We start from the raw sequence: 14266 nt of genomic DNA, 5'->3' as shown, positions 1-14266 counted from the left end.
ACCAAAGCAATAAAGTTATGGCTCTGGGAAGAAGGGGAGCAAAAAATGAAAATGCAAAACCAAAAATACCTCTGGTTGTTAAGGAGTTAAAAATGATTTCAAAAGTGATAAAAAAAAGTCTGCAGTCATTTGTGTGTGAACAGAGCCGGACGAACGGTGACTGTGCAACGTCACGATTCTCCGGTAGTCCCAGTACCAAGGGGTGGAGACCGTGAGCGCCATTTGTGCCGTGTCTTCACTAGATTATGTCCCTTCTCTCAATGCTCTAATTCTTCTGCTCAGAAAACCCCTTTCCTAAGAAGCCATTTGCAAATGTGTCTTGTGGTTTTACAAGCACTTTGCAATTTATCCAGACTGTGAGAACACGTTAATGGCTGAATAGATTTATCAGTAGTGAGCCATGTGTTGTTTTAGGGGCTGTGTCTATTGCCAGGCTTTGTCTGCCAATATTATTTTGGCATAGTGGTGGAGGAAGCCATTATACTGAAAGCTGACAGGAAACTCCCCCTCACACGTGTCAGGCACAATGAATGTCCGCCCCCCTATAATAAAGCCTGGAGCTGTGGGACGGAACATCACCAGTCACTACGGCACCGCCGAGGAGTACACTACACCAAGGCTTTAGACTTTCTCCTCACAGCTCATCGCCATGTCTGGACGACGTCAGCAAGGAGCCTACCGCAACTGGTGAGGAGCAGGGGACATGGCTGTAGGTGCATTACAGCGAGGGGGCAGACACTTCACTGTGGTTAGTTCTCCCCTCGCAGTAGCTGTGGGTGGATTAGGTTTTCTTGTAGCAGGAGAGGGAGAGAGAACCGTCTGGTAGAAGTCTGTCTCTTCGGTAATTATAACTGCGCAGTTTCGCTGTCGCCGCCGGCTACGTACATGGCCGGCAATTTTGGCGGGAAATCGCAAGACTCTGCCCACGAATAGTAAATGGCGGGAAGAGAGGACCCAAAATGGCGGGAGGAACGGGAACAAAATGGCGGCACTGCACCTCCTATTATTTACATAAAGACAAGCGGGAAATCGGGCATGTGGAAAGAGTTGAATAAATAGTAGCACAGAGCTCATGTTCAGGTCTCTGTCTTTATTGCACTAGGTATCTGTATAATGAGATGGAAATTTACAGCTCTGACACCTTATGCATCCTGAACTTAGGACTGTCCATAGACTAGTAGAATTGTTACTGGAAAAAAATTAAAATGTAGAGTTGTGAAAAAATATATCCCATTTCATACTCTTGTTATTTGTACTATAAGGAGTCTTTGGATCAGTTTAGGCCTCTTTCACACTTCCGTTTTTTACAATCAGTCACAATCCGCCAGGTTTTGAAAAAAACGGATCCTCAATTTTCTTTTGAGGATCCGTTTTTTTTCCCCATTGACTTGCATTAATGGCGGATTGTGACGGATTGCTGTCCGTTGCATCCGTTTTTTGTGAGGATCCGCCAAAAGTTGCTGTCCGTCACCATCCTCAAAGATTTCAAAACGGAGCTTGCAACGTTTTTTTCTGTGGCGGATCCTCCAGACACTGATTTAACGGATCCGCTTGTCTGACTTTTTGGCGGATTGGAACTGATGCTACAAAACTGAAGTGTGAAAGAGGCCTTACTTGCCCTATCTGTAAAATGTGTATTGTATTTTGTGTGAAAAAGCAAAAAAATTTCAGATGTCCGTTTCTTATCTGTTTCCTCCTTGTCTGCCAATGTGCGGCTGGAAATTGTGGAAAGTCCTTTATAGATCACTTTCACCTGACAGGATTTGGTATTAGTGTGTTGTATGTGACCCATTTCCTGACCTGGTGATTACTTAGAGAGAACCAGTGAGGTCTCCCACCCAGCAGCATTCAGCCATGTGTCATTACACTCCAGACCTGTATAACAGAATTCAGGTAAATAAGTCTTTAAAAAGCATGTATAACCTCCGCTTTTCCTCTGCTAATGAGGGCTTTAGTTGATGGGGAGTTAGTTGTCCAGATTAGTCAGCCCTCTTTCTGTGTTATCTCGCCACTGTGGGCATGATAACATAATTTGAAAGAGCGTCGTTATTGCCAACTAATACAAATCTGCACACAAGCATCGCTCATTCCGGCTGCGCCTCTGTAGCCGGGTGTAAGCTTCCCAGTTTCAGAGGCTCCCTGTGCATGACGGGGAGTTCAGAAGATGGCGTCCAATCATGCGCAGCGCCTCAGAAGCGTACACCTGGCTAAAGAGGCGCAGTGACGCTACTGGAATGAGCGGCGCTTGTAGGCGGATTTGCACAAGCTGGTGACGACTTAAGCAAATTATGTTATCCACCGCCTACAGGAGCGTGATAACACAGAAAGAGAGCTGACTAGTGTGGGACGAGTAACGCCTCATCAGCTAGTCAAAGCCCTCATTGGCAGAGGGAAAGCAGAGGCTATAAATGCTTTTAAAAGCATTTTATTTACCTGAATTATTTATACAGGGCTGATAAGTGAGGGAGAGTAATCATACACTGCGAAATGCTGCTGTGTTGGGGGACACGGGACCTCACTGGTTTCCTTTTAATTTTTTTTTTTTTTGGTAGTCATTTGCGCAAGTGTTCGTTACTCAAGTTTGCCGTGAGTGCTTGGGTATGTACCGAGTATCGTGGGAGCCCAAGTGACGCGTTTGAGTCTCCGGCTGTTAGGGTGAAATTTCTCTTGCAGAGACACGATCATGCTGTGGTCTGGAGAGACGCTCCACGTGTCCGTCTCCGTGGGTGAGCCGCAGGTGTCCGTGGACGCATAGTGGGCATGTGACTTCTTCTTTTTCAATGTCCATCCCGCAGCGTTTTCTCATCATGTGTACATACCCTTAGACAGCCACAAAATCTACGGGGACTGCCTGACACACACTGACAATCCTGTATGTTTTGTGTCGGTTTAAGGCTACTTTAAGACTTGCGTTTGGAGGCGCAGGGCCGCCGCTAAGCTTCACCCCGGCTGCATCTCCTCCGGTCAGCTCCTTCTCTGATCGCATGACGCTGCGTGTGATCAGCGTACCCTATAGTTGGCGTTGGGTACGCTGGTCGTGCGCTGCTACACTTTTGGAAGCGCTTGCGCCCTTTTAGCGCTGCTCCGAGCGCACAAAAATGCAACACAGCACGTTTTTGTGCGCTCGGCGCAGCGCCAAAAGGGCGCAAGCGCCGGCAAGTGTACCAGCGTACCCAACGCTAACTATAGGATACGCTGATCGCATGCAGCGTCATGCGATCAGAGGAGGAGCTGACTGGAAGAGGCGCTGCCGGGGGCGGAGCTTAGTGGCGTCCCTGCGCTGCGCCTCCAAACGCAAATCTGACAGTAGCCTAACATGTAGAAAGCACACAGGACATATCTTCTGCAAAATGTACAAATCATGGCGGTTTCTGTAACGTTAATGCTAGCCACAGATTTTCCACAGTGAAAATCCATAACAGAAATTAATAAGCTGCAGATCTCAAATCCACAGCATTGTTCAGTTTACGCTAGATTTTTTCTCCGATATTTCATCACATCTTTTTCTGTAGTACACAACAGAATTTCTGGATGTAAAATTTACACTGATTACAACCTGAGTGAATATGTCCTTAAAGGGGTTGTCCACTGCTAGGACAACCCCTTCTCATTCCCCTCACTTGGCCTCAATAAAATAAAAATAAAAATTATACTCTCCACCCATGCAGGCGCTGTTCCTTTGGTGTCAGTGCTCGTGGTCCCGGGGCTGTGACAGTGTTGTGACACGTGTCCCCGGCACCAATTCAGCGCTGGTGTTGTGTCACTGTCTCCTCCTTTGGACGTTTTGAACATGAATAGGAAGTCTGGGCGGCAGCTGATCTGTCTTTATGTTCAGTTAGAAGAAAGGTGGAGACGGTAATGCCAGAGCGGATCAGGCGCCAGAGTCTCATGTCACGACACTGCTGGAATGGTTCCAGCTGGGAGGCGAGTTGAGCTTTTTCATTTTATCAGGGTCAAGTGTGCGGGAATGATAAGAGGTTGTCCTAGTTATGGACATCCCCTTTAATCTCCATATTTTTGCTAAATTATAGGGAACCTGTCATGTCCCCAGACGCTTTTAACCTACAGAGATTGTGTTAATCTGCAGGTTAATAGCATTACAACTCTGTCCAGCCACCACACTTTGTTCTCCCTCCCAGAAGAAGAAACTTTATTCCTCTCTGAAGTTGTCAACTTTGTCTGCCTGGGGTGACTTCAGTCACTGCCTACAACATTTTGAGTGGCAGCTGTAGATGCAGACAAGTGTCTTAATTGACAGCTGGCTCTTCACAGACTGACTGTACCGTGAGCTGTCCATCAGAGTTTTGGGGAGTGACTGCAGCTGCTCCGAGCACACCTTTATGACTGAAAGCCTCCGATCTGAGTGCCGGCGGCAGTGCTGGGTATTAACGTGCGAGACTCGGCCGTGTTTCTCGCATGTGGAATCCTGACCTATGTGCACACGCTGCGGTTCCGGCCCTGCGGAACTGCAGCAGTTCCGCAGACATGGTACTGTACCATGTAACCCTATGGGTTTTAAAAACCGCTGTGCTCACGCTGCGGTTTTTTCCGCGGTTTATAAACCGCAGCATGTCAATTGTTTCTGCGGATTCCGCTGCGGTTTCACACCTTTAACATAGTAGAGGTGCCAAACCGCAGGTCACGTTACCTGCGGTTCCGCACGGAAAAACCCGCAGGTGAATCCGCAGCGTGTGCACATAGCCTAAGTGTGTGTGCACACGTTGCAGATCTGCTGCGGAATTGGCCCTGCGGATCGACAGCAGTTTCTGCTGCGTTGTACAGTACCCTTTTAGTCTATGTAAATCGAAAAACGCAGTGCCCACGGTGCGGAATTTTCTGTGCGGATTTAAATCTGGAGCATGTCAATTCTTTGTGTGAATTCCGCAGCGGTTTAAACCGCAGGCTAATCTGCAATAAATCCGCGCGGAAAATTCTGCAGCAGAATCCGCAATGTGTGCGCACGCCCATAACACCGTTTGGGGACATGGCAGGTTCCCTTTAAATCTATCTAGCTGTGGGCATGAAGCCTGATTTTTCAGGACAGGATTTCAGTGTATGTTCAACCTTGACACATGAGACTTCATGACTAATGTTGTGCTTTGCTGTTGTAGGGAAGCCAGGAACTACTCTTCATCTGGAAGTTACAGGCAGCAAGGTAGGGATGAGCTTTCCTAATATCTCAGCATTCCTCTCATGTACTGAGCGATTAGGGGTCTGTTCACATTTGTCAGATTTATTGCAGAACAATTAGCACCTTTCCTGTTGATCTGATTTGGATTGTGTGGAAATCCATGACTCTGCATAACAACAACTTCAGTCACAAGTGTTGAATTGGTTTTTATGTTAGTGGGGGATGTTTGTTTGCTTTGTAACCATGTTGTCATAATGTGCACCAGATTTATCGGGGTGTGGCTCAAAGTTGCATGATAATTTTTGCATCATTACATGACAGTTTAGAGACTATTATATACTTTTTACATCATCCACCCTTTCTGGAGTGAAAACTGATGTACAATAAAAAATTATATTGTGGTACTGTTTGCCAGAAAAATCAACATATATACTTTTATGCACAAAAAATTACAAAAGTTTTCTAGTAGGCTACTTTCACATTAACATTTTTTTAGCGCTGCGCTTCGTGTGCAATAGAAACACATGCAAAAAAAAAGTATCATGCGTTTTGCATGCGTTTGCTTTTTTTAGGCGCGTGCGTTTTAAGCAGTTTCTAGCCATGATAACTCTTGGGGTGTGTGCACACGCTGCGGATTCTGCTCCGGTTCCGCAGCGGATTTGGCCGCTTCGGATCTGCAGCAGTTTTAGCTGTGGTGTACAGTACCATAATATCCTATGGATATTAAAAACCGCAGTGCAGATTTTTCCGCGCGGTTTCAAAACCGCAGAAAGAATTGACATGTCAATTCTTTCTGCGGATTCCGCAGCGGTTTGCCATCTCCATTGTGGAGATGAAAAACTGCAGGTCTTTTGACCTGCGGATGTTATAAAATCCGCGCGGCCAAATCCGCAGCGTGTGCACATACCCTTAAAACGCATGCGATTTTAAACACAGGCGTGCGCATGTCCATGCGCACACCTGCATTCCCATAGACTGTAATGTGTTATTTTGACGCATTCCATGCGCAAGCGTTTTTTTGACACAGGTTGGACAGACAAAAAATGCAACAGGTTGTGTCCGGCGCGCCTAGGCGCACACTACAAAAAGACGCATGCGCACAAAAACGCATGCGACCCCATGTTAAATATAGGGGCGCATGAACGCACACAGAGCTGCGCTAAAAAACGCTAATGTGAAACCAGCCGTAGTGATAGGCCGGGGTCACACTGGCGAGGAATATGGCCGAGTGACAGGTGCTAAAAGCACGCATTAGACACGGACCAATGATTCTCTATGGGGTCACTCGCACCAGCCGTATATTTCTCATCCGTATTCTACGGTCCGTGCCAATCGCAGCATGCTGCGATTGTCAGCGTACTACGGCCGTAGTACGCCAATGCAAGTCTATGGGTGCGCAAAAAATACGGATTACACACGGACCACACATGTGACTTGCGAGAAATACGCACCAGGTGTCTTTTAGCAAAGCCGGCCATTCAGTGCGCTATACAGTAAACTCACACTGACAGGTTTAATAAAGAAACGAAAGAATAGATATATATACATAGAATGCATATATATATCTAATCTGTGGTTTCTGTTATAAAACCTGTCATAGGGCTCTATTATATGTCCATTTTGCAAGCCTGCGAGAAAATCTCGCCATACGGATTGCATACGGATGCCACACGGATTACATACGGATGCTCACATGCGCAAAATACGCGACCGCACCTTGCTTACGCATGACCTACGGAGCACTATTTAGGGGTCATTCATCCGTATTTCGCCTGTAAACTACGGACCGTATTTTGCGCAGGTTAGGCTGGTTTCACATTAGCGCTTTTGTGCGCAGCGCATCGTGCGCACCCGTGCGCATGCGCACTGCGCACCTATACTTAACATGACGTGCGCATGGTCTTGCGCATACTTGCGTTTTCGTGTGCATGCGGTTTTTTTGTCTTTTGCGCCAGGCGCGCCAGACGCAACATGTTGCATTTTTGGTTCCGCCCTGTCTCGTCAAAAAAACGCATGCGCACGCTTGCGCACGGAATGCGCAAAAACACCACATTGGAGCCTATGGGAACGCATGCGTGCGCATGGTCTTGCGTTTTTTTGCGCATGCGTTTTTGAGTTAAACAAGTCTAGAATGTTCTCTAGACAATGGAAAAAACGTCACACTTAAAAACGCATGCGCATAAAAAACGCAAACGCATGCAAAAACGCATGTAAAACGCAAACAACGCTGCGTTTTTTTTACACATCAGCGTGCGCATGACGTTAAAAAAAACGCGCGTTTGTTTTGCGTTTTTCTTTGCGTTTTTTATGCGCCCGATGCGCTGCGCAAAAAAACGCTAATGTGAAACTAGCCTTAGTGTGACCCCCGGCCTTACCCTTCTTTATTGGCGATCCAGAAAAATTGTTTGCAGCTTTCAGAGCACAGGGGCTCCTTCTTTGGGCGGGTTTACAAATTAATTACTTAGTCAAAAGCACAACATTTTAAGATATTTGTGCACAGGGTGATGCTTTGTAAAGATGATGATGATGATGATGATCTTTATTTTTATATAGCACCCAACATATTTTGCAGCTCTTTACAGTTTACACACATTAGCATCGCTGTCCCTGATGGGGGCTCACAATCTAAATTCCTTATCGGTATGTATCAGATAAGCCAGGGATGTTAAATTGCCACAAATGTAAAGGAGGTGGTAGTGATGGCTTAGTGACCTGGTGGAGGTGTGAACTGTGTCCATGTAGTGTCATAAATCCCAGGTGTTACGTGTTAGGGCCCCGTCACACATAGCGATGCACCAGCGATCCCGACAACGATATGACCTTGTCAGGATCGCTGGTGAGCTGCCAAACAGGCAGCCTTACCAGCGATCAGCACCAGCGACACGCGGGTAATAAGCGACGCACGTCGCTTAGTTACCCTCTGTGTATGTTAGAAACCAGCGCACTGGTCAGTGTCACACTCGGCGATCTCGCTGGTGAGATCGCTGTTGCGTCACAAAACTTGTGACTCAGCAGCGAGATCGGGCTTTAGATTCAGTCCAATCATCAGTGTTGAACATCCTTATCAGTTTGAATTAACCCGATCGCTAAATGGTGTAATGAGCAAAAAAAAGTTCAAAAGTGGTCATCGCTAGATTGCAATAAAATGCACTAACAGGCGATCAGATCATTGTATCTACACCAAATATCGTATCAATAAAAACTCAGCTCAGCGCACAAAAAAATAATCCTTACCCAGCCCCGTATCACAAAAAAAGGCGTTGCTACAGGTCTCAGTAAATGGAGCATTTTTTTTTTTGTTTCTCACTACTTAAAGAACCTCTACATGTTTGTCTATGAACTCGTAATGACCTGGAGAATCATAATGGCAGGTCAGTTCATTTAGTGAACATGGTAAAAAAAAACCAAAAACCCAGAAACTGTGGAACTGCACTTTTTTTGCAGTTTCAGCGCACTTGGAATTTTTATTCCATTTTCCAGTACACAATATGTTAAACCCAATGGTGTTATTCAAAAGTTCAACTTGTCCCACAAAAAACAAGCCCTCACATGGCCATATTGACCAAAAAATAAAAATGTTATGGCTCTGGGATGAAGGGGAGCAAAAAAAAAACGCAAAATGACCTGGGGGTTAAAATGACCTTTCAATATTAAGGCTATGTGCGCACGGTGCGGATTCTGCTGTGGAATTTTCCACGCAGATTTTGCTAAATCTGCAGGTAAAATGGCCTGCGTTTTACTTGCAGATTTCTATAAGGCCATGTGCATACGATACATTTTTCCTGCGGATCCGCAGCTGATTTTACCGCTCAGAAACGCTGCGGATCCACAGTGATTTACAGTACAATGTAAATCAATTAAAAAAAAATAAATAAAAATAACGCTGCGGTTTTCCGCCTGCTCCATTCTCCAAATCCACAGGGAGAAAACCGCACAAAAACAGGAATAAATCCGCAGGAAAAATGCAGGTCATTTGACCTGCGGATTTCTTCAAATCTGCGCGGAAAAATCCGCAGGAGGAAAATCTACGTGTGCACTTATCCTTATGGAGCAGGTGGAAAACTGCAGCAAAACCGCACAAAAGAAGAGATATGCTGCTTTTATTCCGCACCAAATCTGCACGGAAAAATCTGCAGCATGTGCACATTGTTTTACATAGCCATAAATGGTACTGTACATTACGTGCAGTTCTGCAGGGCCAAATTTGCTACAGAATCTGCACCGTGTGCACAGGGCCTAAGGGTACGTGTAAACGGTGTGGATTCTGCTGCGGTTCCGCAGCGCTATTGCAGCTGCGGGTCCGCAGCAGATTCTGCTGCGTTGTACAATACCTTTATTTCCTATGGAAATTAAAAAACGCTGTGCACATGCTGCGGATTTTTTTGCGCGGTTTTCAATCCGCAGCATGTCAATTGTTTGGTGCAGAAACGCTGCAGTTTTACACCTCATCCATTATGAGGTGCAAAACCGCAGGACTTTTGTCCTGCGTATTTACCTGCGGTTTTCGCTCCAAAATCCGCACACCAAAAAAAACTACGTGTGCACATAGCCTTAAGCCCCCGTTACACACTGCAATATCGCTGTAAAGTCACTGATTTTGTGACGTTGCAGCGATATTGCTAGCGATATTGCTGCGTGTGATACTTGCCTCCGACCGGCTCCCCTGCTGGTTATCGCTGATCGCGCGAGAAGCTCCTGGACCATTCCTCGTCGGTCACTTCCTGCGGCGCTTCCTGTGGCGACGACGAGCGACGCGTGGAGCCGGGCGGGAGGACGCAGGATCGCCGCGTCTGACGGGTAAGTAGCGACCCCCGTCCCCAGCAATGTCGCTGGTGAGATCTGCCTGTGTGGCAGCTCACTAGCGACCACCTAGCGATGCACCAGCGATCCTGACCGCGTCATATCGCTGGTCGGGATCGCTGGTGCATCGCTAGGTGTAACGGTACCCTTAGACTTTTATAGCTGTCATACAGTGTCCAGGTGCAGAGAATTGTTTTCCTACAGGCAGGGCTGTGGAGTCGGTAAGCCAAACCTGCGACTCCGACTCCTCAATTTCCCTTACACCGACTCCGACTCCCACACATTGCTTATATTTAAGTGAAAAATTTATTGTAGTACAATGTGAACCTCAGACATTTAATCATTTTTATGATCCAATAATCAAGATATTTAGATAGAACAGAATATATATTGGTGTACTACCCGGTTTTCATTCTTTTTGGTACAGATACCATATGGATATATAGATAGAGCAGATTTCTAATCTGCTTTTGCTATTGAAAACATTATCTATGAGCTCAAAAACCTTTCAGGTGATGCAGTTTTTTAAAAAGATGATCAGCTTTTGCAGCTGAAAAACGTATCCTCAAAAAACACAGGAAAAACGCTGTGTGTGAATGTAGCCTTAGATCAGGAATATAACAGCCATTTATAGGACATTTCATAACTTTCCCAAACTCCTATGAAAAAATATTCATCAAATCCTGCATTGAATTACTGTACCCAATTTATTATATATTGTCGGAGTCGGTCCATTTTATACCGACTCCACCAAAATGAGCACCGACTCCACAGCCCTGCCCACAGGTGTCAAATTAATTCTTAATTGTGTGCCAGTGTAGGTTCTTCTCGTTTGTTGCTTTTGCATGGTTTCCCCAAAGTAGGTACCTCCAGGGTACATTGTATCATGTACACCACATTGGAGGATGGACATGAAAAGAAGTCCGTGATTATATAGTCCCGATTTTGTGTTGGGTATGCGAACTGTATTTGTTGGTAATATGTGGGTACAGTTAATGTTCATGTCTATGATGATGAGGTGAGGACACTTCTGACAAGGAGATCCCTTAGGCTAAGTGCACACGTACCGGAACTCTCGCGGAAATTACTGCGAGAATTCCGGAATTCCATTCCGCAGGAAAATCGCATTTTAAATTCCCGCGATTTTCCCGCGGAAAAACTAGCATTTTGCAAGCGTATTTAGCTTGCAAAATGCTAGCGTTTTCCAAGCGATCTGTAGCATCGCTTGGAGAACTGATTGACAGGTTGGTCACACTCGTCAAACATAGTGTTTGACGAGTGTGACCAACTTTTTACTACTGAGGCCGCCTATGCAGCATCAGTAGTAAAAGATAAAAAATGGTGTTATTCTTACCTTCCGACGTACCGCGCATCCGTTCCCAGTAATCCTTTGCGAAAATGCCCGCGATGACGTCCGTTCTCGCGGGATTGCGAAGTCTCGCGGTTATTCACGATGACGTCGCGCGAATGACCGCGAGACTTCGCGATACCGCGAGAACGGACACCATCGCGGGCATTTTCGCAAAGGATTACTGGGAACGAGAGCGTGGAGAGAGGCGGGAAGGCTGCGTGGGACGTCGGAAGGTGAGAATAACAATATTTTTTTATTTTAAATTCTATTTTTTTTACAGGGATATGGTACCCAAAGCCCGGAGGACAGTCTCCTCTCCTCCGGACCGTGGGTACCATCCGCAATTGTTCTGCTTACTTTCCGCATGTTGTGCACAGCCACATGCGGGAAGTAAGCGGAGCAATGCATTCCTATGGGTGCGGGATCGCCGCGATTCCGCAAATTAATGAGCATGCTGCGTTTTTTACCGCGAAGCGATTCCGCCGCAGTAAAAACCGCAGCATTAGCACAGCATTGCAGAATCCCATAGGAATGCATGGGATGCTTATTTTTCGCGTTTTCGTGGCAAAATCGCGCGGTTAAAACCGCCGCGGAAGCGCGAAAAAAACGCCACGTGTGAACTCTGCCTTAAAGGGGATCTGTCACCCTTTTTATCCCCTATTAGCTGCCGGCATAGACTTTGGGGGCTTATCTACTGCATTCTGTAATGCTGTAGATAAGCCCCCGATGTAACCTGAAAGAGAAGAAAAACACTTTATATTATACTCACCGAGGTGGGCGGTCCGGTCCAGTCCGATGGGTGTTGCGGTCCGGCGCCTCCCTTCATGTGGTGATGTCCTCTTCTCCCGTCCTGAAATGGCGCAGGCACATTGCTCTGCCCTGTTGAGGACAGAGCAGAATTCTGCAGTGTGCAGGCGCCAGACCTCTCCCGACACTTGCGTACTGCAGGACTCAACAGTGCAAAGCAGTGCGCCTGCGCCGGAGCCATTTCAGGACTGGAGAAGAGGACGTCATCGCATGAAGAAGGGAGGCGCTGAACCGCAACACCCATCGGACCGCCCACCTCAGTGAGTATAATATAACGTGTTTTTCTTCTCTTTCAGGTTACATCGGAGGCTAATCTACAGCATTACAGAATGCTGTAGATAAGCCCCCGATGTCTATGCCAGCAGCTGCAAAGCCAAAAAAAGGGTGACAGATTCCCTTTAAAGGGATATTCCCATCGAAGATCCTATCCCAATATGTAGTAGATATATAATATTAGCAAATAACCTCCGATTAGAAAAGTAGTATAGTCTTCCCGATTTGCTATGTCTCTTTTCTCATGTGCACCACCTCTCCATTTGTAACAAAAACCTTAATTTGACTTCCTTGGCTTATCTTTAGGAAGAATCAACTTTCACACAAATGTCCTATTGCAATGTCTCTTAAATGTTGTGCTTTTGTCTGTCATTCATTTGTAAATGTGCCTGAAGAAAGGAGCCCCTGTGCTCTAAAAGCTGCAGACATAATTCTTCTTGTTTGCCAATAAAAGGTTTCACTCCCAGAATACTTTTGTCATTTTTGGGCATAGAAGTATTTACATGGAGTGAGAATTTAAAATTCATAAATCAGCCTTTATCTTTATTTGCATAACCTCCCACATTTTCTACTCAATTTTTGAGAGGAGCAAAATAATCGCATTACTGTGCAAAGACGGCTTACAATAAAAATTGGTTTTTTGTTTTTTTTTTATTTCCCCATTGGCGTGGAGGGCAGTCAATATTCATTCTCTTAAGTAGCGGCACTAGTAATCTGTCCGCTGCAGCGAGCCAGTGGCTGCAGTTGACACTGCGTGCTACTAAAGGACAATGAATACTCACTGCTCTCCACGAATATAGTCACGGCATGGCGAGCAGTGAGTATTCTGGCAGCTATCCTCTGCTTGTAAGCCGTGCATGACGTCCCTGCCATGCGCTGCTTACAAGCATAAATCATCTGCTGCCACCGGAACAAGAGGCTGCGAGGGAGCGCAGAAAGATAAGTAGGATGGCTTATTTATTTTTTTGTTTGTTTTTCTGAAGGGTGCCATGCATATCAGAATAGGGATGAGGTGGCAGTGTAGACCGGGAATGGGGATGAGGGGACAAAGCATTCCCGGCTTATACTCATATCCTTAAGTTTTGATTAGTGTGGTTTGTTTTTTTTTGTAGTAAAATTAGGTGCCTCTGCATATGCTCAGGTTGGCTTGTACTCTAGTATATACAGTATATGAAGACATTTATTGTACTTTTAATTCGGACTACAAAGTTAGTCAATCAATAAAGCATTTTGTATTGTAACAAAAATGGTTTCCTGTAGCTAACAGTTCCCTACTCACTAAGCTTTGGGTCAGTTTTAATGATGAGCAAGTATTCTCGTTGCTTCGGTGTCCTCCGAGTATTTTAACGCGCTCAGAGATTTAGTTTGTGTCGACGCGGCTGCTGGACAGGGTGAATACATGTAATTGCCACGTGTTCAGCCTGTCCAGCAGCCACAAATCATGCTGCTGCGTCAACTCAAACTGTGCAGTTCTGCAGCAGAATTGCAAGTGATGTACAGTACCTTTAAGGCTATGTAAAACAAAAAACGCTGTGCACATGCTGCAGATTTAAAACTGCAGCATGTCACTACTTTTGTGCAGTTTTTCATCTGCTCCATTATAGAAATCTGCAGGGGAAATCCGCACTAAGACTATGTGCACACGTAGTTTTAAGAGCTGCGGATTTGTCCCCGTGGATTTGTAAAAATCTGCAGGTCAAAAGTCCTGCGGTTTCACACCTCATAATGGATAAGGTGTGAAACCGCAGCGGATTCTGCACAAAGAATTGACATGATGCGGATTGTAACCCACAGCAAATCCGCGTGGAAAAATCCACAGCATGTGCCCAGCGTTTTTGGTTTTGCCATTGAAAATAATGGTACTATACAACGCAGACCCGCAGGGCCAGAAACGCTGTGGATCC

At 45.9% G+C, this 14266-nt stretch overlaps 1 protein-coding gene across 1 annotated transcript in view; it reads left to right on the top strand.

Annotated features, from left to right (window-relative positions):
- The first annotated feature begins 532 nt into the window (after positions 1 to 532).
- The window catches only part of LOC141083767 (ribonuclease H1-like), a 66862-nt gene continuing 53128 nt past the window's right edge, over positions 533 to 14266 (top strand). The window contains exons 1-2 of the mRNA XM_073568155.1: positions 533 to 687; positions 5112 to 5155. Coding sequence (XP_073424256.1) covers positions 650 to 687; positions 5112 to 5155 — 82 coding nt within the window. The 5' untranslated portion in view covers positions 533 to 649. The remainder of the gene's footprint in view (positions 688 to 5111; positions 5156 to 14266) is intronic.

Source organism: Dendrobates tinctorius, unplaced genomic scaffold (assembly GCF_039654945.1).
Source record: "Dendrobates tinctorius isolate UK_male_01 unplaced genomic scaffold, ASM3965494v1 ptg000021l, whole genome shotgun sequence".
Taxonomy (NCBI): Eukaryota; Metazoa; Chordata; class Amphibia; order Anura; family Dendrobatidae; genus Dendrobates; species Dendrobates tinctorius.
Note: the sequence above shows the minus strand (reverse complement) of the source record. Positions and strands in the feature narration are given on the sequence as shown.